This window comes from Pteronotus mesoamericanus, unplaced genomic scaffold (genome assembly GCF_021234165.1).
Source record: "Pteronotus mesoamericanus isolate MK-2021 breed Mesoamerican mustached bat unplaced genomic scaffold, CSHL_Meso_final contig_50, whole genome shotgun sequence".
NCBI classification, from domain to species: Eukaryota; Metazoa; Chordata; class Mammalia; order Chiroptera; family Mormoopidae; genus Pteronotus; species Pteronotus mesoamericanus.
This window is the reverse complement of record NW_026555186.1, coordinates 27,912,686-27,933,169: the sequence shown is the minus strand read 5'-3', so window position 1 is coordinate 27,933,169 and position 20,484 is coordinate 27,912,686. Positions and strand designations below refer to the sequence as shown.

The following is a 20,484-nucleotide window of genomic DNA, read 5'->3' as shown; positions in this document are numbered from 1 at the left end:
CCGGCGCAACTAGGCTCGGTGCTAAAATCGGGTGGAAAACTATGCCAGGTTAGATGTAGGGAGAGATCTCATTGAGGAGGACTTTTGTACTTTTTCTCTCACCTTTTACTCCTAATCGGAAAAGAGCTATTGAATCGCCACGTAGTATGTACAAAAAAATATTCGTAGTATCTTGGAACATGTTGGAATGGAGACTGACCTTTAGTCCAGGAAGGAGAGCATTATTTAATAAAATATTCTTTCAGTCCTTGTACCTTTCCTGTATTTTTTAAAACTTCTTTTTTAAAATTTTAGCAAAGCAGCTAGTCATTTGTTGGACTCTAAGGCTAATTAGTTAACATTGATGAGGCTCTTTTTAAGAAAGAAGGTGGGCGATATTTTCTTTCAATAGTACCTGGGGGTAGTTTTTGTTTGTTTTTTCTTAAAGTTTTGAGAAGATCCACATTGTTGTTTTTTTTGTTTTGTTTTGTTTTTTCTTCCTTCTCCATTCCTGTTAAACTTTTAGAAATGGCTGGAGCAAGCAGTTAACCTGGAGAAGAGGGAGCTGGGGCGTCTCTCAACAAGCTGGTCATAAGATACTAAGTCATGTGTGCAGCTATTAAGAAATCACCCTGCTTCCAGTATACATACTTTGGCTAAGGATTTGGACATCTTTTGGAATTGTTTCATATTAGGTGTTTATAATGTATTTAGAAGGCTGGTAAGAAAGGGCCTAAGAAAGGCATTAATATGTCAGAACTAAGGCTTACAAGTATTAACTCATTTGCATAGCAGAAAAATTACAGTGTGTGTTGATACTGTGATCATTACTGGAATTTCGCTGAGAGAGTTTCGGTAAAGAAGCTCCCTAGGGTTTGTCTAAATTAAATGTATCTTGTAATTTAGGAATCTGTATTGAACTCATTGTGTAATAGGTATATATTTTCAGATGGAATTATTATGAAATGGGCTTTTTGCTTCTGAGTGATTCTGGTAGTTTCAGTGCTTTTCTTATTAGATGATAAGCAGACTTTCAAATTAGTATTGTGATGGTGTTAAGTGTTTGACAAAACAAACCATAATTTTAACCTATTCATCATGATTTTGGCGGGGGATTGGAACGACTAGTGGAATCACTGGTGCTCAGAGTAGCTACCTTATTCAGAGTAGTGTAGTAGGTACACTATATAGGAAAATGGAAGACTGTCTCTTTGATATTTAAATGTGTGGAAATGTAGCATTTGATCATTTATATGGTAGATAAATAACTACAGTGTCTCTGTGTACTTAGATCAACAGAAATATAGGTATTGGTATTATTCTTGTAGGTAATGTCCCTGAAATTTAACAATTTATGATTGTATATGTAATTTCCTGAAAGCTTATTAATGAAGACTATTTTATATTGAATACATGTTTTAAAATTTGAAGTACATACCAGTATATATTTTGAGCCTCTTATATTCACTTGGTAATTAAAATATGAATTAAAGCTCAACAGCTGTTCTCTTTCCGTTTTGTTTATTAATGTAGATAAGTCCTAGTACTAATTTGATTAGTTTCTTAAACCAGTCCAAAGTTGTTTTTGTTTTTGTTTTTTTTCCTATTAGGTAATCTAAAATGCCTGGAAATACCTATGAAGCTTTTTTTTCTATAGCATTTATAATTAGGTATGTAGGTTACAAAAATACTGGATAGGCACTAATTCTAGGTAGCTCTAATAAGTATCAGGATGAATATGGTTGTGAAAAGCTTCCTGTTTTAGTAAGACTTGAGAGCGACTAAGACTGGGTAAAATAAATCGCATCCAGCTTCTGAATTCTCATTCTTTGAGGTGTAATTTATCTTTTATTTCTCTACACACCTGTTGACTAAAATTCTATCCTTTTTTCGAGTCCATCTCAAATACTGTTCTTTCCATGAAGCCTTTTATTTCTCCAACTAGTCCAGATCTACTTCCCTTGGATTCCCATAGCATTTTACTCATAACTTGCTTCTTACTCTCGTTTTAAATGTAGGTGTCTTTTTTTCTTTTGAAAATATACTTGGGAGCAGAAATCTTTGATTCCTTTGCAGTGTCTAGCACATTGCCTTGTCTCTGATAAATGGGGAAGAGTGAAGGTACTTTATAAGGGTAGAGAAAGGCAAAAATCTGATTTCTAGGTATAATAATAGTTTAATGTTACTGAGTAGAGGGTCCTGAGGCTTATGTAATTTACTGGGTCCTCTGTAAGGAAATAGTATAAATTGTGAACACAATATTGCGGGGGCACCTTCTGTCATTTTGGAAGGGGTCTGTTCTAGTGAGCTGCTCTGAAGGTTAAGCTTCATTAGCTATGCATAGCTGCCTCCAAATCAGAAAGTAGTAAGTGCTTGGCAGTGTTCTAAGTCTATTCTTATTTTATCTTTACAATTCTAAGGTAGAGTTTAACAGAAAAACAGGGGGAATAAGTAACCTAACCATGGTCACACAGTTACTAGTCATTAGAAGGGCAACAATTGGAAGTGAGGTGGATTAAGATATGCCAATCCAAACAATTTGTATTATAGGCAATGGGGAGTTGTTCATGTAAGTTGTGGAGCTGATGGTTCAATGAGATTAATGTACGATAAGTAGACAAATATGCTTCATAAGTAAATAAGATAATATAAATTATGAGGTAAGTAGCAGAAGATACTAGAGATAAGGTTACTAAGCCATTTCAGGAGTCCAGGAACCTGATAATTTAGTTGGATTAATTGAAAATAGAGAAGAGGAGCCAAATTCAAGGGTTTAATATGAAGGAAAGATGCATAAGAGTTGATAATAGACTATAAAGATTAAGAAGGAACCTTCAGGTAAGGAACCCTCAGGTATTGATTATTTCCTATCAATATAGTAAGCACCTTCACAATTTTATTTAGCCATTGAAATAACAGGTAAAGAAACTAAAGTTCAAAAGTTAAATAATTTCAAAACTCCTCACATAACTAATAAAGTAGTTGAGTCTCTGGTTTTGTATTAACTACTCTGCCAATGCAGTACACAGACTCTCAGGCAGGTTTGAGTCTGAATCACTGCAGAAGTCAAGGAAATAGTCCTTGACTAATACTCCAGAAGTCAAGGAAATGGTAACATAAAGAGGTCCTTAAGAGAGGAGGTACATTCAGCTTTATATGTAAGAATCATTCTTTCTTTTTCTTTTTATTTTTTTTTAACTGATTTTGAGAGAGAGAGAGCAATTTATTCTGCTTATTGATGCATTCATTGGTTGATTCTTGCATGTGCTCTGACCAGGGCTTGAACCTGCAACTCTGGTATATTGGGATGATGCTCTAATCCAGGGGTCCCCAACCTTTTTGGGCATGGAGGGGAGTGGGGGTCGGCAGTGGGCCGGTAGTATCAGGAGGCCCAGCTCAGGTGAGCTTTACTTGTTCACTTTCCCACTTCTGCTCACCTGCTGCTGGGGGCAGGGGAGGGGGCAGAGGAGAGGGAAGTGGGAAGGTGTTCCTCAGGCAGAGACAGGAGGCACAGTTCAGGCAAGCTCCTTGCTCTAATCATCCAGGGCCAGAATCTTTATTTCAATTTGCAGTCTAAGTGGTGGAAAGTCACAGGGAGTTGAAAATAAAGAAATGGCTATTAGGAAGCCCTTAGAAAAGAATGGATTTAATTGCCAGCATGGATGTGCTCTCAGGGAGGGATTGTAAAGATGGGGCTTAGATTTAAGACCTGAACCATCTCAAACATGCTGAATTAGGGAATAGGAAAGTAAAGATTTCTCAGTTGATTAAGAGCCTGAGCCCTTGCAGTATGTATATGTTTAACAGTCCATTTGAATTAGTTTTTGGCAGGCAGTTTTGGAATTGTCTATATTTAAGCCCCAGAACATGAAAATATGCAAAATCAAGAATTCCCATAGAGGTTACATTTCTGCCATTGCAAGTTTATTGTAATCTTCAGTGTGCAAAAGTTTAGCAAAACAGAAACCATTTATAGGTACTGGGAACAGATAATCCAAGTATATTTTTGAAAAACCAGTTTTATATTTGTATTAATAGTTTTGGGTTTGAAAAATAGATCTTCAGAGAAATATGGAAAATGAATTAACTGTTTTAAATATGAAATGTTGAGTTCTGTGGAGGAAAATGAAGTTGATATAGACTTACTAAAGATTAATGGTCTTGTATTTTTACTTTGATGTAGTTATGAACATCATAAATTTTCATATGGGAATGACTTACAACAAAAGTACAGTTTTGGCCATGATTTAGCTTCATATTTCTGTTGATTTAGAAGGTTTCATGCAGTACTTGGTGTAGGAGAATAAGAGACTGTATAACCAAACTTTTCTCTCGAATATGTTAGTTACTTTTCTCTCGAATATGTTAGTTGTAGTAGTCATGCTTGGTATACATCTGTGAACAAAATAGGTAAAGATCCTTGCCCTTGTGTAGTATACAGTCTAATACTTTTGTCCGTGAAGTTATTTTAGAGTGTTTATTATTATATACTGTTATTTTATGTAGACATGTAATATTTATCTAGTTGGTATAGCAAGCCTTTAAACAAGGCTTTCAGGCCGTTAGGTTTTATGTCTGTTGAGATTTGTAGTAGGTGTCACGAAGGTGGTGAGGAGGGGAAGATGAAAGCACACAAAGAACAAAGCATAGTTTTTTAAACTAATTTTTTAATTGAGGTCACATTGGTTAATAACAGTGTATAAATTTCAAGTGTACAATATTGTACTTAAATATCTGTATACCCATGCATGCTCAACACCAACAAAAAGTTTTAATTTCCATCTGTTACCATGTATTTGACCCCCTTTATCCATTTCACCTTCCCCCTACCGCCCTTCCCTTTTAGTAACCATCATTCTGTATCTGTGAGTTTCTGTCTTGTTTTGTTAGTTCATTTGCTACTTTTTTTGTTTTATATTCCATGTGAGTGAAATCATAGGGGTTTTTGTCCTTTTCTGTTCCATCTGACTTATTTCATTTAGCATAATAACCTCAAGAGCTATCCATGTTGTCAATAGCACAGTATTTCATTTTTTATGGCTGAGTAACATTACACCCACACACAAACACCCCCACCCACCCACCCACACTACATCTTTATCCATTCTTTCATCAGTAGACACTTAGGTTGTTTTAGTATCTTGGCTGTTGTAAATAATACTGCAATAAACATAGGGGTACATGTATCTTTTTGAATTAGTGTTTTCATATTTGGATAAATACCCAGGAGAGGAATTGCTAGAACATATGGTAGCTCTATTCCTAATTTTTTGAGGAAGCCCCATACTGTTTTCCATAGTGGCCACACCAATTTATAATCTTACCTTCCCTTTTCTCCACATCCTTTATAACACTTATTTGTTGTCTTTTTGATAGTAGCTATTCTAACAGGTAGGAGGTAATATCTCATTGTGGATTTGATTTGCATTTCCCTAATTATTAGTGATGTTGAACATCTTTTTATGTACCTGTAGGTCATCTGTATATCTTCCTTAGAAAAATGTCTCTTTATTCAGATCCCCTATCCATTTTTTAATCCGATTTTGTTGTTGTCAAGTTGCATTAGTTCTATATATATTTTGGACAGTAACCCTTTATTGGAAATATCATTTGCAAATATCTTTACATTCATTTTGTTGCCTTTTTGTTTTGTATTGTTTGCTTTGCAGAGCAAAGCAGAATTTTAAACTGAAATCTGCTTCTGTTTTATTCTTCAACTGTTAGAAGTAAATATTATATTTTATGTATAATTTTGTAAAAATTACTGAAAATTATTAATCTAGAAAGTAACTTTCCACTTTTTATAATAATTTTTACTCTTTATAATCATGTTAGAATTTGTCACATTTTGGTTTTAAAATTATATTGATTGCTATTTCAGAAAGTTTGGATTTCAAAAATACTAAATTGTTACTTTTTGTTTTTCTCCCCCCCCCCCCCGCCCCGCCTCTCCCCTACTCTCAGTGGACGAACTACATTCATGGGTGGCAGGATCGTTGGGTAGTTTTGAAAAATAATACTTTGAGTTACTACAAATCTGAAGACGAAACAGAGTATGGCTGCAGAGGATCCATCTGTCTTAGCAAGGCTGTCATCACGGTAAGTTTCTGTTCTCCTTCATTTAACAAATATTTATTGAGCATCCACTATACACATGGAACTATTCTAGGTGCTTGGTATACATCTGTGAACAAAATAGGTAAAGATCCTTGCCCTTGTGGAGTATACAGTCTAATACTTTTTTCCATGAAGTTATTTTAGAGTGTTTATTATTATATACTGTTATTTTATGTAGACATGTAATATTTATCTAGTTGGTATAGCAAGCCTTTAAACAAGGCCTTCAGGCCATTAGGTTTTACGTCTGTTGAGATTTGTAGGTTATTGAAAACGTAAAGGAGGAAAATAAAAAAAAAATACATATCCTGGCATCTTAAAATTTTAACTTAAAAATATAAATCTATTTGCCAACTTTTTGATACAGAGCTAACACCATCTCTTTGAATGTGGAGTTGAGAGAAGTTGATCTTTTATAAACTATATCTGTAATGCATTATTTGCAATTTATAGTTTTCAGTTCTCTAAAGGTAAAATAAAAGCTTAAAGATACTTTTTAAAAAACCTAAATATACATTCTTTCTGGGTTTTTATGATTTTTTTTCCCCTAGTATGTTACTGATATTTCACCTTTAATTCAATACCTTTTGAAAGAATGACTCACTTTTACTGAATAATCTACTTAACTTACATTCAACTTAGTTTACATAGAAACAAATCTCTTTTTGTTCTTGTGTTCCATACACTTACATAATATTAATTAAGTTGTGTAAGAAGTACAACAAACTGGTATAAACAGGTTTAGGAACAACCAACTGACCTGTTAAACTTGTATCTCAACTAATGGGATCAGAGTGTCTGATAATACTAAAAATAGCATACTAGTTGAGAGTGGTCAGCATGCCATAACATATTTAATAAAGGGCCAAAAAAAAAAGTGTTGGTTAAGGCAGGTCAGTTAAATGGAAGTCAATTAAGGTAGTAATTGTAGTTAAAATCTTAAAAATGGATGTGTTAAAACTTAATCATAGATTTTACTGATACATTCTAAGAGAATTCACATTATGATATATTTTAATGCTTATAAAAAAAGCACTTTGGATATGTGTTATATAAGTCTGACATATATGTTTATGTTACACATTTAAGAAAAATCTTTTACTATTTTTCCATCATTTCTCATACATTCTGCTTCTTTTGGATATTCCATGTTTGAAAACAAAAGCTTAGTTGCCTATTGAGATGGAAAAACTTATAGAGGAATTGTTCGGAAGTGTTGAGAATGAGACTACTACTCTATCCTTAGGGACAATTTTAAGAAAATAGTTTGAGTATAAAGTCTATTCATTTTGACTGGTAGGTGATACATTGTAGTGTATTTTGAAATTGTATCTAGTTTAGTTTTTGGGGGTTTTAATTTCTTTTAAGATAGAACATCATGCTAGAAAACAGAATAGTTAATAGAAATGTACTTTCTTGAAATATCTTTCCTAGGTTCCTCCCCTCCCTCTTTTTGCATATTGTCACATGTTTGTTAGTTACAATGCTTTACACTTTGAAAATACAGTGGTATCTCAGTGCTAGTCATTCACTCCTCCCGGAACTCGTGATGAGTGCCAAAACCCACAAGTACCCAAAGACGAAGCATTTCCTCTTGTGGGATAGTGTCATGACTCATACAAGTACTAGCAAATGTGACCAGTCCCTCACTAGAACAAGTACAGAGTGCTGAAGTATTTTTCTCATCAAAATGTGACGAGTACAGGGTTTGACAAGTTCTGAAGCCAACGAGTACTGAGGTATGATTATATAATATGTGGATGGTTGATGTGAAGATAGGAAGAAATGAAATTTTATCTTTATTGATTACTAAGTAGTATTCCTAGAGTACCATGCTAGATTACATAGAGTTAAATATAGTCTTCCTGTCTTGAATTATAGACAATGGTAATAGTGTGTGGCTTATTTGGGGAAATGGAACATTTTTAATAAACATTTACATGGCATCTCCTCAGGAAAAAAGAGTGTGTTCATTCTTTGTAGATATTTTTGTTGTTATATTTGCATGCAGAACTTTTTAAAAAAATTTTTCATAAAAATTTATTTGAGCCAAACTGGTAATTGCCAGGGAGCAAGGTCTCAAGGATTAGTTAACAAGATTATGTGCCATCTTGAGGGCCTTCAGTAAGAAAAATAGACCCTGGACCATTTTTGCCCTGTGAACTATCATGACACCAGTTTCTATCATATTTTTCTATATTTGGTATCTAGTATAATATTTACATAAGTCATGAAGAGTGTTAACAGTAATCATAAACAGTTGGACTGTATAGAGAAACAGAGAATAAATACAACTACTGTCATGACTAATATCATTAGCAGTCAGGTGAAGATAAACAAAATGTTTGCTAAGTTCAGTATCAATCTGTAGATACACAAGTGTTGTTGATGCCTTGGGATAACCCTCTACTTCTGGTGTTGGTGGCTTCTTGTCCTCAAGGTGTGTCCTTGATGCCTGTAGACAGGAGTAAGATGTCCGTTCACAGTTAGGTGCCTTGTAAGATCCCTTCCAGTGAGGTTGGAGAATGTCTTTTATTTGATGCCCTCTTCATTAAACAAAATCTCCAGGTGGCAGTCGAATGATCTTTAAAGTCTCTCTCTCCTGGGAGCTCTCTGTGAAAGGAAGGGGTTACCAACTTGGCATTTTCTTGAAATGACCCTGTCAAACCCAGGCAGTAGTATAAGACATCTCTTTTCAGTACTGTTGGATCTTAAGTTCCTTCATTTAAGGTCAGTTTAAAGGTACTGTGTTGCATGGAGAAACGCAAAAACCAAAAAAATGGGAAACCACAGAGCAGGGAAGAACCAAGGAGCTGTCTTGGGTTTTTTATAGCCCTGTTTGTCTAATTTACAACCATTGTTTGCCCATACACTATACCCTAGAAGTTTTCCTACATATATTGAGATTTTTAACCCTTAAGACTTTAGTTTCTAATGAAAATTAGTAAGTAAGCAAGTATCATTCTTTACCTTGGCAGATTTATGAAGACATTTTATAACCTCTAGAAATAGACTTTTACTGGCAAATATAAGACATTTTACAAACTCCAGGAACATTTCATAGACATAATGTCAATTATTAACATGGACTTAAATAAAGGCAATGTCTGTTTTACCTAAGCCAATAAACGTAAGCTAGCTTTTATTTACTAAGGATTAATTTTAAGTCATGTAAACTTGAAAAAGATTTGTGTTAGTTTCTGTATTTCTGACAATTTTAGAAAACCCATTTCTTGTAAGTGCTTGCCTTTAAATTAATTTTAACGATACCATTCAGAGGTAGAAAATTATCTCACATATACAACATATTAGAGAGAGAGACACATACAGAGAAACACAGACCTTTTAGCCATCGGGGGGGTGAGGGTGGGGAAGGGAAACTCACTAGTTTATAGCAAAAAGAGTTGAATCTAAATTTTACCCTGGAGGTATTTACAATTTATCTGTGCCTAACAAATGAAGTTCTAAATGACCTTCTCCCTTTTAAAATAAGGACAGCCATTTCTAATATCTCAAAGAATTGAGTTGACATCTAAACGACATCATAGGTTGACCTATTTATCTAAATCCTCTTTTTGAGGCTTTGAAAGACCAATTAAGTAGGTTTTTCATATATTCTGTCTAATTTTATAGCCACCTTTTCCAAGTGTGTGCACAAAATTAATTTAAAAGTATCAAAGGATCTTCATTTTGGCCATCTCAGTATTAATGAGAGGCTGACTATCATGGGGCTCATCAGCCTCAGAGGCACGCCTTTCCATTTTAATTTTGAGATCTGTAGAGCCTGAACAACTTAGAGGGAAAACCAGCCCTCATGACTTCGTACAAGTCAAATGTGGTAGACATCCCTGTAGGACTGCTTTTTGCTCTAGAGGAAAATTTTCCCTGGGCAACCTCTCAAAGATTCTTAGTCACCTAAGAATACCTAAGCAAGGGACAGCTAGAGCTTACAAGATGCCACCAGAACCACGATACTTGGCAAGGCATGAGTCCCCTCTCTTAGGCCCCCATCTTGGGGTCCATTCACCCTGAGGCTCCCACTGGCGTCTCTGGAATCATCTGTGCCACCACAGTAGACAAATCCCAATGGCTTATTTGGGTTGGGTAAGCAAGTTCCCATTCTTTTTTGAAGCTAGAGTTCACTCTCATTTAACCACCAAAGATTTTGTTCAGACTAAGTAATCAATCTAATTAACAGGACAAATTAAAAGCAGCAGCCCATTTTTATTTTCCGGTCCCTAGGTTATCTCAACCCTTATCCACCTTGAGGATTTTCTAAGAACAGCTCAAATAAAGTCCTGGCCTCCTACTTAAAGAATGGAGGCCTGCAATTCTGAGAGAAACTCACCCAAGTTCACCTGATGTGAAGTGAGGAGCTGGTGGTGCACAAAGGGCCCTTGCTTGTACCTAGCACTGGGTCTGGATTTGCTGGGTAGTATAGTCCTGGATGGGCTTCTTTGGAATCCTGCTGACTATGCTAAGTAAATGTCAATGTAAGAAACATCCAATCCTGTAGAGAATTTTTTCAAGTTTATTTGAGCCAACCTAAGGACATATGTCAGGGAGCAAGATTTCAAATGCTCCTCCAGCACTTTCACTGTGGTATATAGTCAAAGAAATGGCTAATAACAATTTGAAAACTTTGAAAGGAGAGATTAGGAAGAGACCTGGTGAAAGTATTTACCAGAATAAGTAGTATTAGAGAGGATAAAAAGGTCAGTGAGGCAGCAGAATCTGAGTAGTAGTCTTAGATACAGTGATACAAATGGCAGGGAGAAACACAAGCATTTATGAATTCCTTCAGCTTTCAATCTGCCCCTTGCTGTGGGCCTCCAGGTTCATCGTTACATATTTCAAGGAAATTACAAAATATGACTAAATTCAGTGAACTACTCAGAATGAGTTTACAAGTAGAATATATATTTGAGTTAAATTTTTAAAATGTATTGCTAATATCTGTTAAATAGGCCATTTTTCTTTTTTCTTTTTTTCTTAAATATGGCTTGTTATATATATCACCTCATTTCTGAAGACAAAAAATAAATATCAATGATGAGTTTGCTCACATGATACCCTTATGAAATTGATATATCTAGAAATCTGGACTTGAAGAGTTGTGACTTTACTGTAACCATTCATTAACGTGTATTATTAGTTGGTGAACCTAGTACCTGAGCCCACCTTTTCTGATAGAACCTAATTCATTGTTAACCTCATTCCTACCTAGTTTAACAGTTAAATCATTCTTAATATATTCAAGTCATGTTCTTTGGCTATATGATACTAAGTTGGGTGAAATACTTTTAAGGGACAAGGTATTTCTTGGGAAAGTTTATTTGTTACCTAGAAATAATTCTTAATGTGAAAGAATTGGGAGAAGAAAAACAGTACATTTTCACTTTGTGAAAACTGAATTATCTGTATGTAGAATAAATGTTTGCAAAAAGTTGAATTTCTCAATTATTATAGTTTAATAGTTATTTGCTTAAGATCAACTCCCTGCTACAAAACTTGCCGTATAGCAGATGTTCAATATATGTTTGTTGTATTTCTTTAATCAAAAGCAAGGTTTGTGGAGTAAACTGTTCTTTATTTTTAAAATTTTATTTTTAAATAAAATGCCCATGGTGAAAAACATAATCCATGATGTGAAAAGGTTTAAGAAGTAAATACTTCTCTTTACTCTTTGTCCTGCACTCAAGAAATAACCAAAGTTAAATTTCTGGTCTGTCCTTCCAGATAATTTGTATGCCTATACATGTAAGCATTTATTTGTTTATATGCAAATTTTCATTTACACAAATAGTACCATATCCTGTCTGACCCTTCCCTGTTCTTAGATAATGTCTACTTTTGTTTTACTACAAACATTGTTGGTACAAACATGTATTTTAAAATTTCTGTATAGTTACTGTCAAATGCTCTTTCAAAAAAGTACAACTTTTCATTCCCAATATTAGTGTGTAAGTGCTTCTATTTCTCCATATCCTCAGGTATTTGAAAGAGTTGGGTTTTGGCAAATGTTAAAATATTTGTCGAACTGCTAGATAAAAATGATATCATTGTTTTAAATTGCATTTTTATTCATAAGGTGTTTAGTAACTTCGTATGTTATAACCCTTTTCTATTTCCTCTTCCAGTTGCTTGTTCATCTCTTTTCACTTTTCTTGTTGATTTGTAGAAGCTCTTTATGTTGTGATAATCAGCCATCTGTCATATTTGCTACAGGCATTTTTTTATCCCACATTGTCATTTGTCTCTTTCTTCTTATTTTACAGTCTTTTGAAGCCTTACAGAAATTTAAAAATTTTACATACTCTTACTGACCTTTTCCTTTATGGCTTGTGTAGTTATGTTTAGATAGCTGTTTCCCCCTCCAAGACTGTTACTCTAAATCAATGTAGCTGTATCTTCATCTACAATTTACATTTGAATTTTGATTCTGTGGGAGTTATTTTAGTGTAAAGAGTGATCTGGGGATTTAGCTTTTTACTTTTTTCCAAATGACTTATGTACTTTAATGCTATTCAATATTAATTGAATAATTCACCTTTTCCTTACTGGTTTGAAATGTCATCTTTATCATAATTTACTTTCCTATGTGTATTTGAGGTTGTTTCTGGACCATCTTCTCTTAAGTTGGTTTGTCGCTTTCTTCTTTTGGTACCATGTTTAAAATTATATTGCTAATGTGTCATCAACTAATTCCTCAAACTGCCAATGACCCTCTTGTGAAACGAAAATAAGTTGTTTATTTGCAGTTATTGAGATTAGAAACTGTCTTGAGAATTAGGTAGGAAGAGATTTTTGGTTTTGTGGAAATAAATAGTAATGTCTTCAGAATTGATGTGCCTAAATTCTGCGTTCCCAAATCTCACTTTAGGTATTTGACTTTGTATACCTAATATCTTGTAGAACTTCCTGGTTATCAGATGAATGGAATCCCTATTATTCTTAACATAGGTAGGTTATAGAGAAATTTATTTACCAGTTTCATATTTTCAGAAGGAAAATTGAAAAGCAGTAAGAATGTTTATTGCTAGATTAAAAAGAAAATTAAAGCCAAATACTTTTAGATAAGTGTGGGTTGGAAGAAAAGTAATTGAAAGATCCTGAAAATAGAGTTGTAAAAGCAAGGGGGAAAGTATTCAAAATTGAAGAGAACGATAAAAAATAACACAAAATAATTAAAAGTGCCAAATAAAGAGTAGTCAGATCTAAAAAGTTATATTTTAATGATTAATTTATTTTATTTATTTTATTTTTTTAATCCTCACCAAAGGATACACTTTTATTGATTTGAGAGAGAAAGAGAGAAACATTGGAAGTTGCTTCCTGTATGTGCCCTAACTGGGGATTGCACCTACCACCTTTTGGTGTATGAGGTGATGTTCCAACCAACTGAGCCACCCAGCCAGGATAGATTTAAAAAGTTTTTGAATGTGGAATTGTGAAGTAAAAAATTACGCTGTAGATTGATGTTCAGCAAATTGAATATCATCAAATATGAGCCATGCCATAAATAATTAATATATAAAGAACTCCAGATTAGTGAGAAATCCCAGCAATTGGCCTTTTAGTAAGTGTGTAATGTTGCTATATTGAACTCTATTAGGAAGATCTGAAGGAAAGAGGAAGGCACATACAACAAGTAAAAGCACAAGATAAGATACTAGATAAATAACTCTTGAGGAGCATCTGCCAGTGAATTTCTAAATAAATTAGAATCTTATGCTAGTAAGATGTATGCCTTGAGAAACTAATGATGCTTGCTTAGCAGTTCATTTGGAAGTATTAGCTTCCATCTTTAGATAAATTGAACGTTAACCTCTAATAATGTAACTTGAACAATTTGAACATAGTAGGAAATATTTCAAATATTTGGTTAGTTTTGGGAGAAGGGAAATATAAAAAGGGATACCTATTGCAATGTAGGGCCCAGAATGTTGAAATAATTTACCCAAAATTATATAATTACAAAATGTAGTTATTTGTAGGGTTGCCATAACAAATTACCACAAACTGAGTGATCTAAAAAAACAAATTTATTGTCTCACGGTTCTGGAGGCTAGTAGTCTGGATCCAAGTGTTGTCAGGGTTGGTTCCTTCTGTTGCTTGTGGTGTCCCTTGGCTTATAGATGTAGATGTATCATTCCAGTCTCTCCATTCATGTTCACGTAACACTCTCCCTATCTGTATATATGTGTGTCCAATTTTGTCTGTTTTATATGAACACTAGTCATGTTGGATTAGGGGCCTGTTCTACTCCAATGTGACTTCATCCTAACTAATTATATATCCAATTACCCAATTTCCAAATAAAGTCACATGCTAAGATAACATAGGGTTAGAGTTTTAACATATTGTATAAATTTGTGAGCACACAAACCTGTTATACACACAAGTATCAGAATTAGGACTAGAACGCAAGCCTCCTGATTCCCATCTAGTGTTTTTATTGTCACGTATCACTAAGCATAGGAAGAATGCATATTGATGCATTTTACTTTATGTAAGACTTGCAGGACATGGCTGTTAAATATTTATAAAGCACCTCTTAAAAATTTGTGATTTACTATTAATGCCTTCTGTTAAATCTCTAATAAATGTATTTTAGCATTCAAGTTTCCCTAAGGAATACACATAATTTTCTAGATTTGCCTGCTTGAGGTAGTTCAGAGGCTTGTTTTCATAGTTTTTCTGAAGGTCTTTTAAGTTCCAAATACATCAGTGTTTATTTAGTATTTTATCTTAATTTCCAAAGTGCTTAAGTATTGTTCAGGAGTTCTGAAGTCAAACCTGGTTTTAGACCTAGGCACTGCTTTTCATGGATAGAGATATCTTTGGGCAGGTAACTAAATTTCTCTGAGCTTCACCTTCCTTAGCTGGTTAAAAATGGGGGTATAAGATTTAAGAATGGGATGATTATGTGTATTGAACAGAATAGCATAAAAGTACTTGCACAGTTTTTGGCACATAGTAGGCACTCATATTTCTTTAATTTTATTTTGTGAAATATTTGTATTGGAAGTAAAGCCTGTCTTAAGAAAAGAAAGTATAAGAGAAGCCGACAAAACCTTTTGTTAAAGGGGATAAAAGGCGGGTGATTTAGGAGAGCCAGGTATGTCGCATGTCGTATATGAGCATTTCCCATAAGCATGCATTTCCCATAAGCATGTTCCTTCTACCAAGTGGTTCTGTTTCACTACACACACAACTTTTTATATGCCTTTTGAATTTTCCTGACAGACTGTTTTTTCGTTGTTTCAGTTTCAAGGAGGCATGTTGTGCTTTTTTAAAAAATCAGATTTATTGAGATATAATTTATATCCAGTTAATTCACCCTTTTTGAGTGTACCATTATAGTTTTCACAAATGTATACAGTCATATAATCATTGCAACAATCAGAATGTAAACAGTTTCCATTACTCCAGAAAGTACTTTCTTACCCCATTGTAGTTAGTTACCCCTGGCAATAACTATTTTCATAGTTTTGCCTTTTCCAGAATGTTATTTAAATGAAATCATACAGTATGCAACTCTTGGTGTCTGATTTTTCATCTAGTGTAATGTTTCTGAGAGTCATCCCTGTTATTGCTGTATCCACAACTTGTTCCTTTTTATTACTGAGTACTGTTCCACCGATGTAAGTACCGCAGTTTGTTCATCCATTCACCATTTAATGCACATATATGTTTGTATCCCATTTTGGACTACCATAAGTAAGACTGCTGTAAACATCCACATGTTGGTCTTTGTGTAAAGATATGGGTAGATACCTAGAATGGGATTCCTGGGTTGTATGGTAAATGTATGTTTAACTTTGTAAGAAACTGCCAAAACTGTTTTCCAAAGTGGCAGTGCCATTTTATATTTCTACCAACAATGAGAATTCTAGTTGCCCAACGTTTTTGTCAGCACTTGCCTTTTTTTTTTTTATCTTAACCATTCTAGCAGATATATAGTAGTACTTCATTGTGGTTTCTACTTGCATTTTCCTAATGACGTTACACATCTTTTCATCTCCTTGCTCTTTGTATCTCTTTGATGCTATGCCTGTGCAAAACTTTTGTTTCTGTGTTTTTTTAATAAATTGGTAAAGTTCTTCAAATATTCTGGATACATAATTTTTATCAGACTTTTATTTTTATAATTAGACATGTTTGGCAGGTATTTTCTGCCAATCAGTTTGGTTTTTGTCACTCAGAATCAGAAAAACATACTTGAATGTATGTTTTGCTGACTTTTTGCTCTGAATTCTTAGGAGCTCTTGAAGGCTCTTTTATCTTCTAGTACAGTTTGCAAAGATACCAACACTATTATTTGTACAAGAGGCAGCATTTCTCAGGGTTTTGTTTTTTTTTTTAATTTTAATTTTTTAGTTTGGGTTTACTGTGGCACATGCTTGTTTAATTAAAGTAACAAAGACCTGTACTTTAAAGTACCTCCTAACAACTAATCTTGTAGTGAATTCAGGGAAGTTGGTATTGCTGCTGAGCTGCTTCATTGGAGTGTGTGCTGTGAAGTCTCATTGCTTCACTGAAGGAAGAAAACCATGGCTGATAGAGAATGAGATATTTTCTTGGTCCCCATGTTAGACTTTATATTATCCAACAATTATTTATTTTATAATTGGCCACTAGTGAGGGTTCATCACTCTTAAAAGATCACTTAATAAATTGACTACAAGAAACTATGACAGTTGAAGCTCATACAGAAATTAAGGCAGTCTCTAAAGTGATAATGTCTTGAGAGTGGGAGACAGGGTTAGGTAATGATTCCTGGGAACTTATGTGTAAGCCCAGTCTTAGAAGGTGAGTTTTCTCCGGTTGTAAAAGAATTCAAGTGGTTTCATTTGGCTTTTAAAAAATTAAAAAGTTTACCTGGTAAAGATGTATCTGTTTTAATCGTCTTGTCCATGAAAAGAGTAGTAAAGAAGTTACAAAATTTTTTAACCCAAAAAAGGAGAACAAGAGAGGAGACAATAGAAGGTATCATTTTAGAAGCTGGAAAAAATACGGGCAGTTGCTAAGTGAGTGAGTTTGTAGACCTGAGAATTCAGATACTGAACAGTCAGTTCAGAAGCTTAGATCTAAATTTACATAACAATCACATAATTCTTTAGCAGTACAAGGTACCTCTTGAAATAAGAATTTTGGGGTGGAAATTGTTTAAAATAAGGAGGATGCATTGAATATCAGTTTAAGAAGCAGTTGGATCTCTAAAATTTTCTTCCCCCCCAATCTGGCAGTTGGGTGATTGACCCACCCCTAACCTGGCAAAAGATGGGAGGTTTATTCTATAGAGAAGATAAAATAGTGGTCTCTGGGCTAGTGAATTGGTCAGTAGGCACTAGAAACACTTGAAAGCAAGGAATGATATTGAATAGAAGGGGATTAAGGGAACTATGCAGACTGAATCCTGAGACCTCCCTTTACCCCATCCCATCCCAAGAGCTTTGATGTTTGAGCATCAGGAAGAGAGATCAGAGAAGAAAGGAATCTTGGATGAAGACTACAGGAAAAGTTCATAGACATAAAGGACATGAGTTTTCACATTGAAAGGGCCAAGAAAGGTCCAGCATGATAGATGAAAAAAGACCCATATTCAAGACACATCATTATAGTGAGTCAGACAGCTGGAAAAACAGATGATTCTGGATGCTTCCAGAGGGAAAAACCGGTTACAACAAAAGATAAGGATTCAAAATGGCCGTGGACTTCTAGAGAACAACATTGGAAGCTAAAGCACAATGGACCAGGCCTTCATTTTTCTGATTTATCTTCAACACTGAATTCTGTATCTAGTCAAACCAGTGATCAAATTTTAAGGCACATAAAAGCATTATAAAGTACTAAGGTCTTTAAAAAGGTACTCCTCATGGTTTTCAAAAGTATTTTATAGATTACATACTCAGATACCTATAGATGAAATGGTATGTTTTGGATTTGCTCCAAAATAATCTACTTATGAGCACTGGCCAGGTAGTTCATTCCAATAGAGTGTTGTCCTGATAGGACAAGGTTGCGAGTTCAACACCTGGTCAGGGCACATACAAGAAGCACCCAGTGAGTGCATAAAATAAGTGGAACAGGAAATGATGTTTCTCTCTTTCCCTCTCTTTAAAATCAATAAATAAAAATTTAAAAAATAATCCACCTGGGAGGGTGTGTATTTGCAGGGGGGCGGTTATAGACAAAGCAAGAGTAACCATGAATTAATAGCTGTCAGAGCTGAATAGTAGTATGTGGCGTTCATTTTCCTATTTTTTTATTTTTGCATGTATTTGAAAATTCCCATGATAAAAAGTAAAATACACAAACATTCTACAAACCTTACTTCTGAAAAATGTGCCCCACCAAAACAAGGAAGTCTTAAATAAGTAAGTGGAAGATTCGGCAGAAGATATTATCCTCAAAGTGTGATCTCTAGGCCAAGTAGCATCAATATCAGCTGTGAACTTGTTAGAAATGCAAATTGTCTGGCCCAAACCCAAACATAATGAATCATAAACTCTGGGTAATGAGATCCAGCATTATGTCTTAACAAACTCTGAAGTGATGTCAATGCATGCCTAAGTGAAGAACCATTCTCCCAAAGCAAGAAAAATAGTTGTGCTCAAGTAAAGAATGGACATTACTGGTGGTTTATTCCATCTCATTTTCTTAACTGCTTGCTCTCAGAACTTTGATAGTTGATCTAACATTTAAATGGATGGAGTTATCATGCATAAAGGCAGAGAAATTGCTATTAGTTGTGCTACTGGTGCTAACAGTCTGAATTGACAGTGGATGTAAAATGTTCAGACTTTGGGAAACTGTTAAGTATAATGATTGTCTCAGAAATTGAGTAGTTACATGGAGAACAGATGAACCCCTGTATACCACCCTGGCTGCTTGTCTTAACTGGCATCTTGGTATTCTTTGCTAACATTGCTCATTGAATTTTCCATTATTGAGAATAGACTATCTTTCCCCTCCTCCACTATCAACAGACTGTCTTTCCTCTGGGCCCAACCTAGGCCACAACTTCTCAATGAATCACTCCTCATTTTTTGTCTTAACTATAAGATTTTTTTTTTAAAGATTTTATTTATTTATTTTTAGAGAAGGGGAGAGAGGGAGAGAAACATCAATATGTGGTTGCATTTTGCAACCCCCCTACTGGAGATCGGCCTACAACCCAGGCATGTGCCCTACACTGGGAATCAAACCGGCGATCCTTTGGTTCACAGGCCGGAGCTCAATCCACTGAGCCACACCAGCTAGGAGGAGATTTTTTTTTAATGGGCTGAGTAATTATTACATGGTAAGCATTGTGCTAGGTATTTTACTTATTGCTTCCTTTGTTTTCACAATAATCTCCTTATAGCCTAACTAAATATTATCTTATATTGTATATATAACCTTTTCATATATATGTTTTTGTCTTGTATTATGCCTTTCATTCTTATTACAAGAGAGATAGTAATTTCCTCCTGTTTCAAGGTGGAAGGATTGCCATTAGTGCAGTGGTTCCCTAATTTATGGGGTGTGAAAAATGAGGAGTCAGATGATTTCAAGTCTAAGCAATTGGTAGTTACCATTTACAAAAATGTGGAACCCTGCAAGAGAAGGTTGGGGAACGGCAAACCAGGTGATCAGTTATACATAGTTAAGATGCATGTTAGGTTTTCAAGAGAATGTAATAGAGGAGGCTGATTTCACTCATATGGGGAATCTCATGAACAAACTGAACTAACAAACAAAACAGAGACAGACTCATAGATGGAGAACAGATGACAACTATTGGGGGTGGTAGGGGGTGGAGGGATTGAACAAAAAGGAAAAAGGACTCATGGACATGGACAACAGTGTGGTGATTGCTGGGAGGAGGGGAGTATAGAGCTAAATGGTAATGGAAATGGTAATGGTAATGGAAAACTATTTTTTAAACATTGTAATAAAAAAAGAAAGAAGGAAAATAATAGAGGAGGCAACTGAGTAGAAGTCTGGAGGTCAGGGAAGAGGTACTTTTGATTTTGCAACTATTTATGGTGCCTGCCCTACCCAATATTTTCTATAATGATTGACAAAATGGTGCTTTTTCAACTCTACAAACTCCTACATTTACCAGCATTCTACCATAAAAAAACAGCCCTTTTTGCCCAATTTGTTAAGAGAAATGGACTCATTATTCCTGATTTATTCAATGGATTTATAATCCATTTCTGTACTTGTGTATTTCGATGATCAAATTGTTCTATATTTGGCTAATGGAAATCCCTTCAAACTCATTCCCTGTTCATTCTGACGTGCTAAACTTGCTACTTAGCCTGTCTTCTCCCCACTACACATTTAGGTTTCCCTAGTAGCCTGTGACATACCGGTTTGCTCCTTTCCACCTAC

The 20,484-nt window shown here is 34.8% G+C and overlaps 1 protein-coding gene across 5 annotated transcripts in view; it reads left to right on the top strand.

Moving 5' to 3' along the window:
* CERT1 (ceramide transporter 1) overlaps window positions 1-20,484 on the top strand; it is a 101,383-nt gene that overhangs the window by 1,186 nt on the left and 79,713 nt on the right. For all 5 annotated transcript variants that reach the window (XM_054578504.1, XM_054578500.1, XM_054578503.1 and 2 more), the window contains one exon: window positions 5,944-6,078. In XM_054578504.1, coding sequence (XP_054434479.1) covers window positions 5,944-6,078 — 135 coding nt within the window. The remainder of the gene's footprint in view (window positions 1-5,943; window positions 6,079-20,484) is intronic.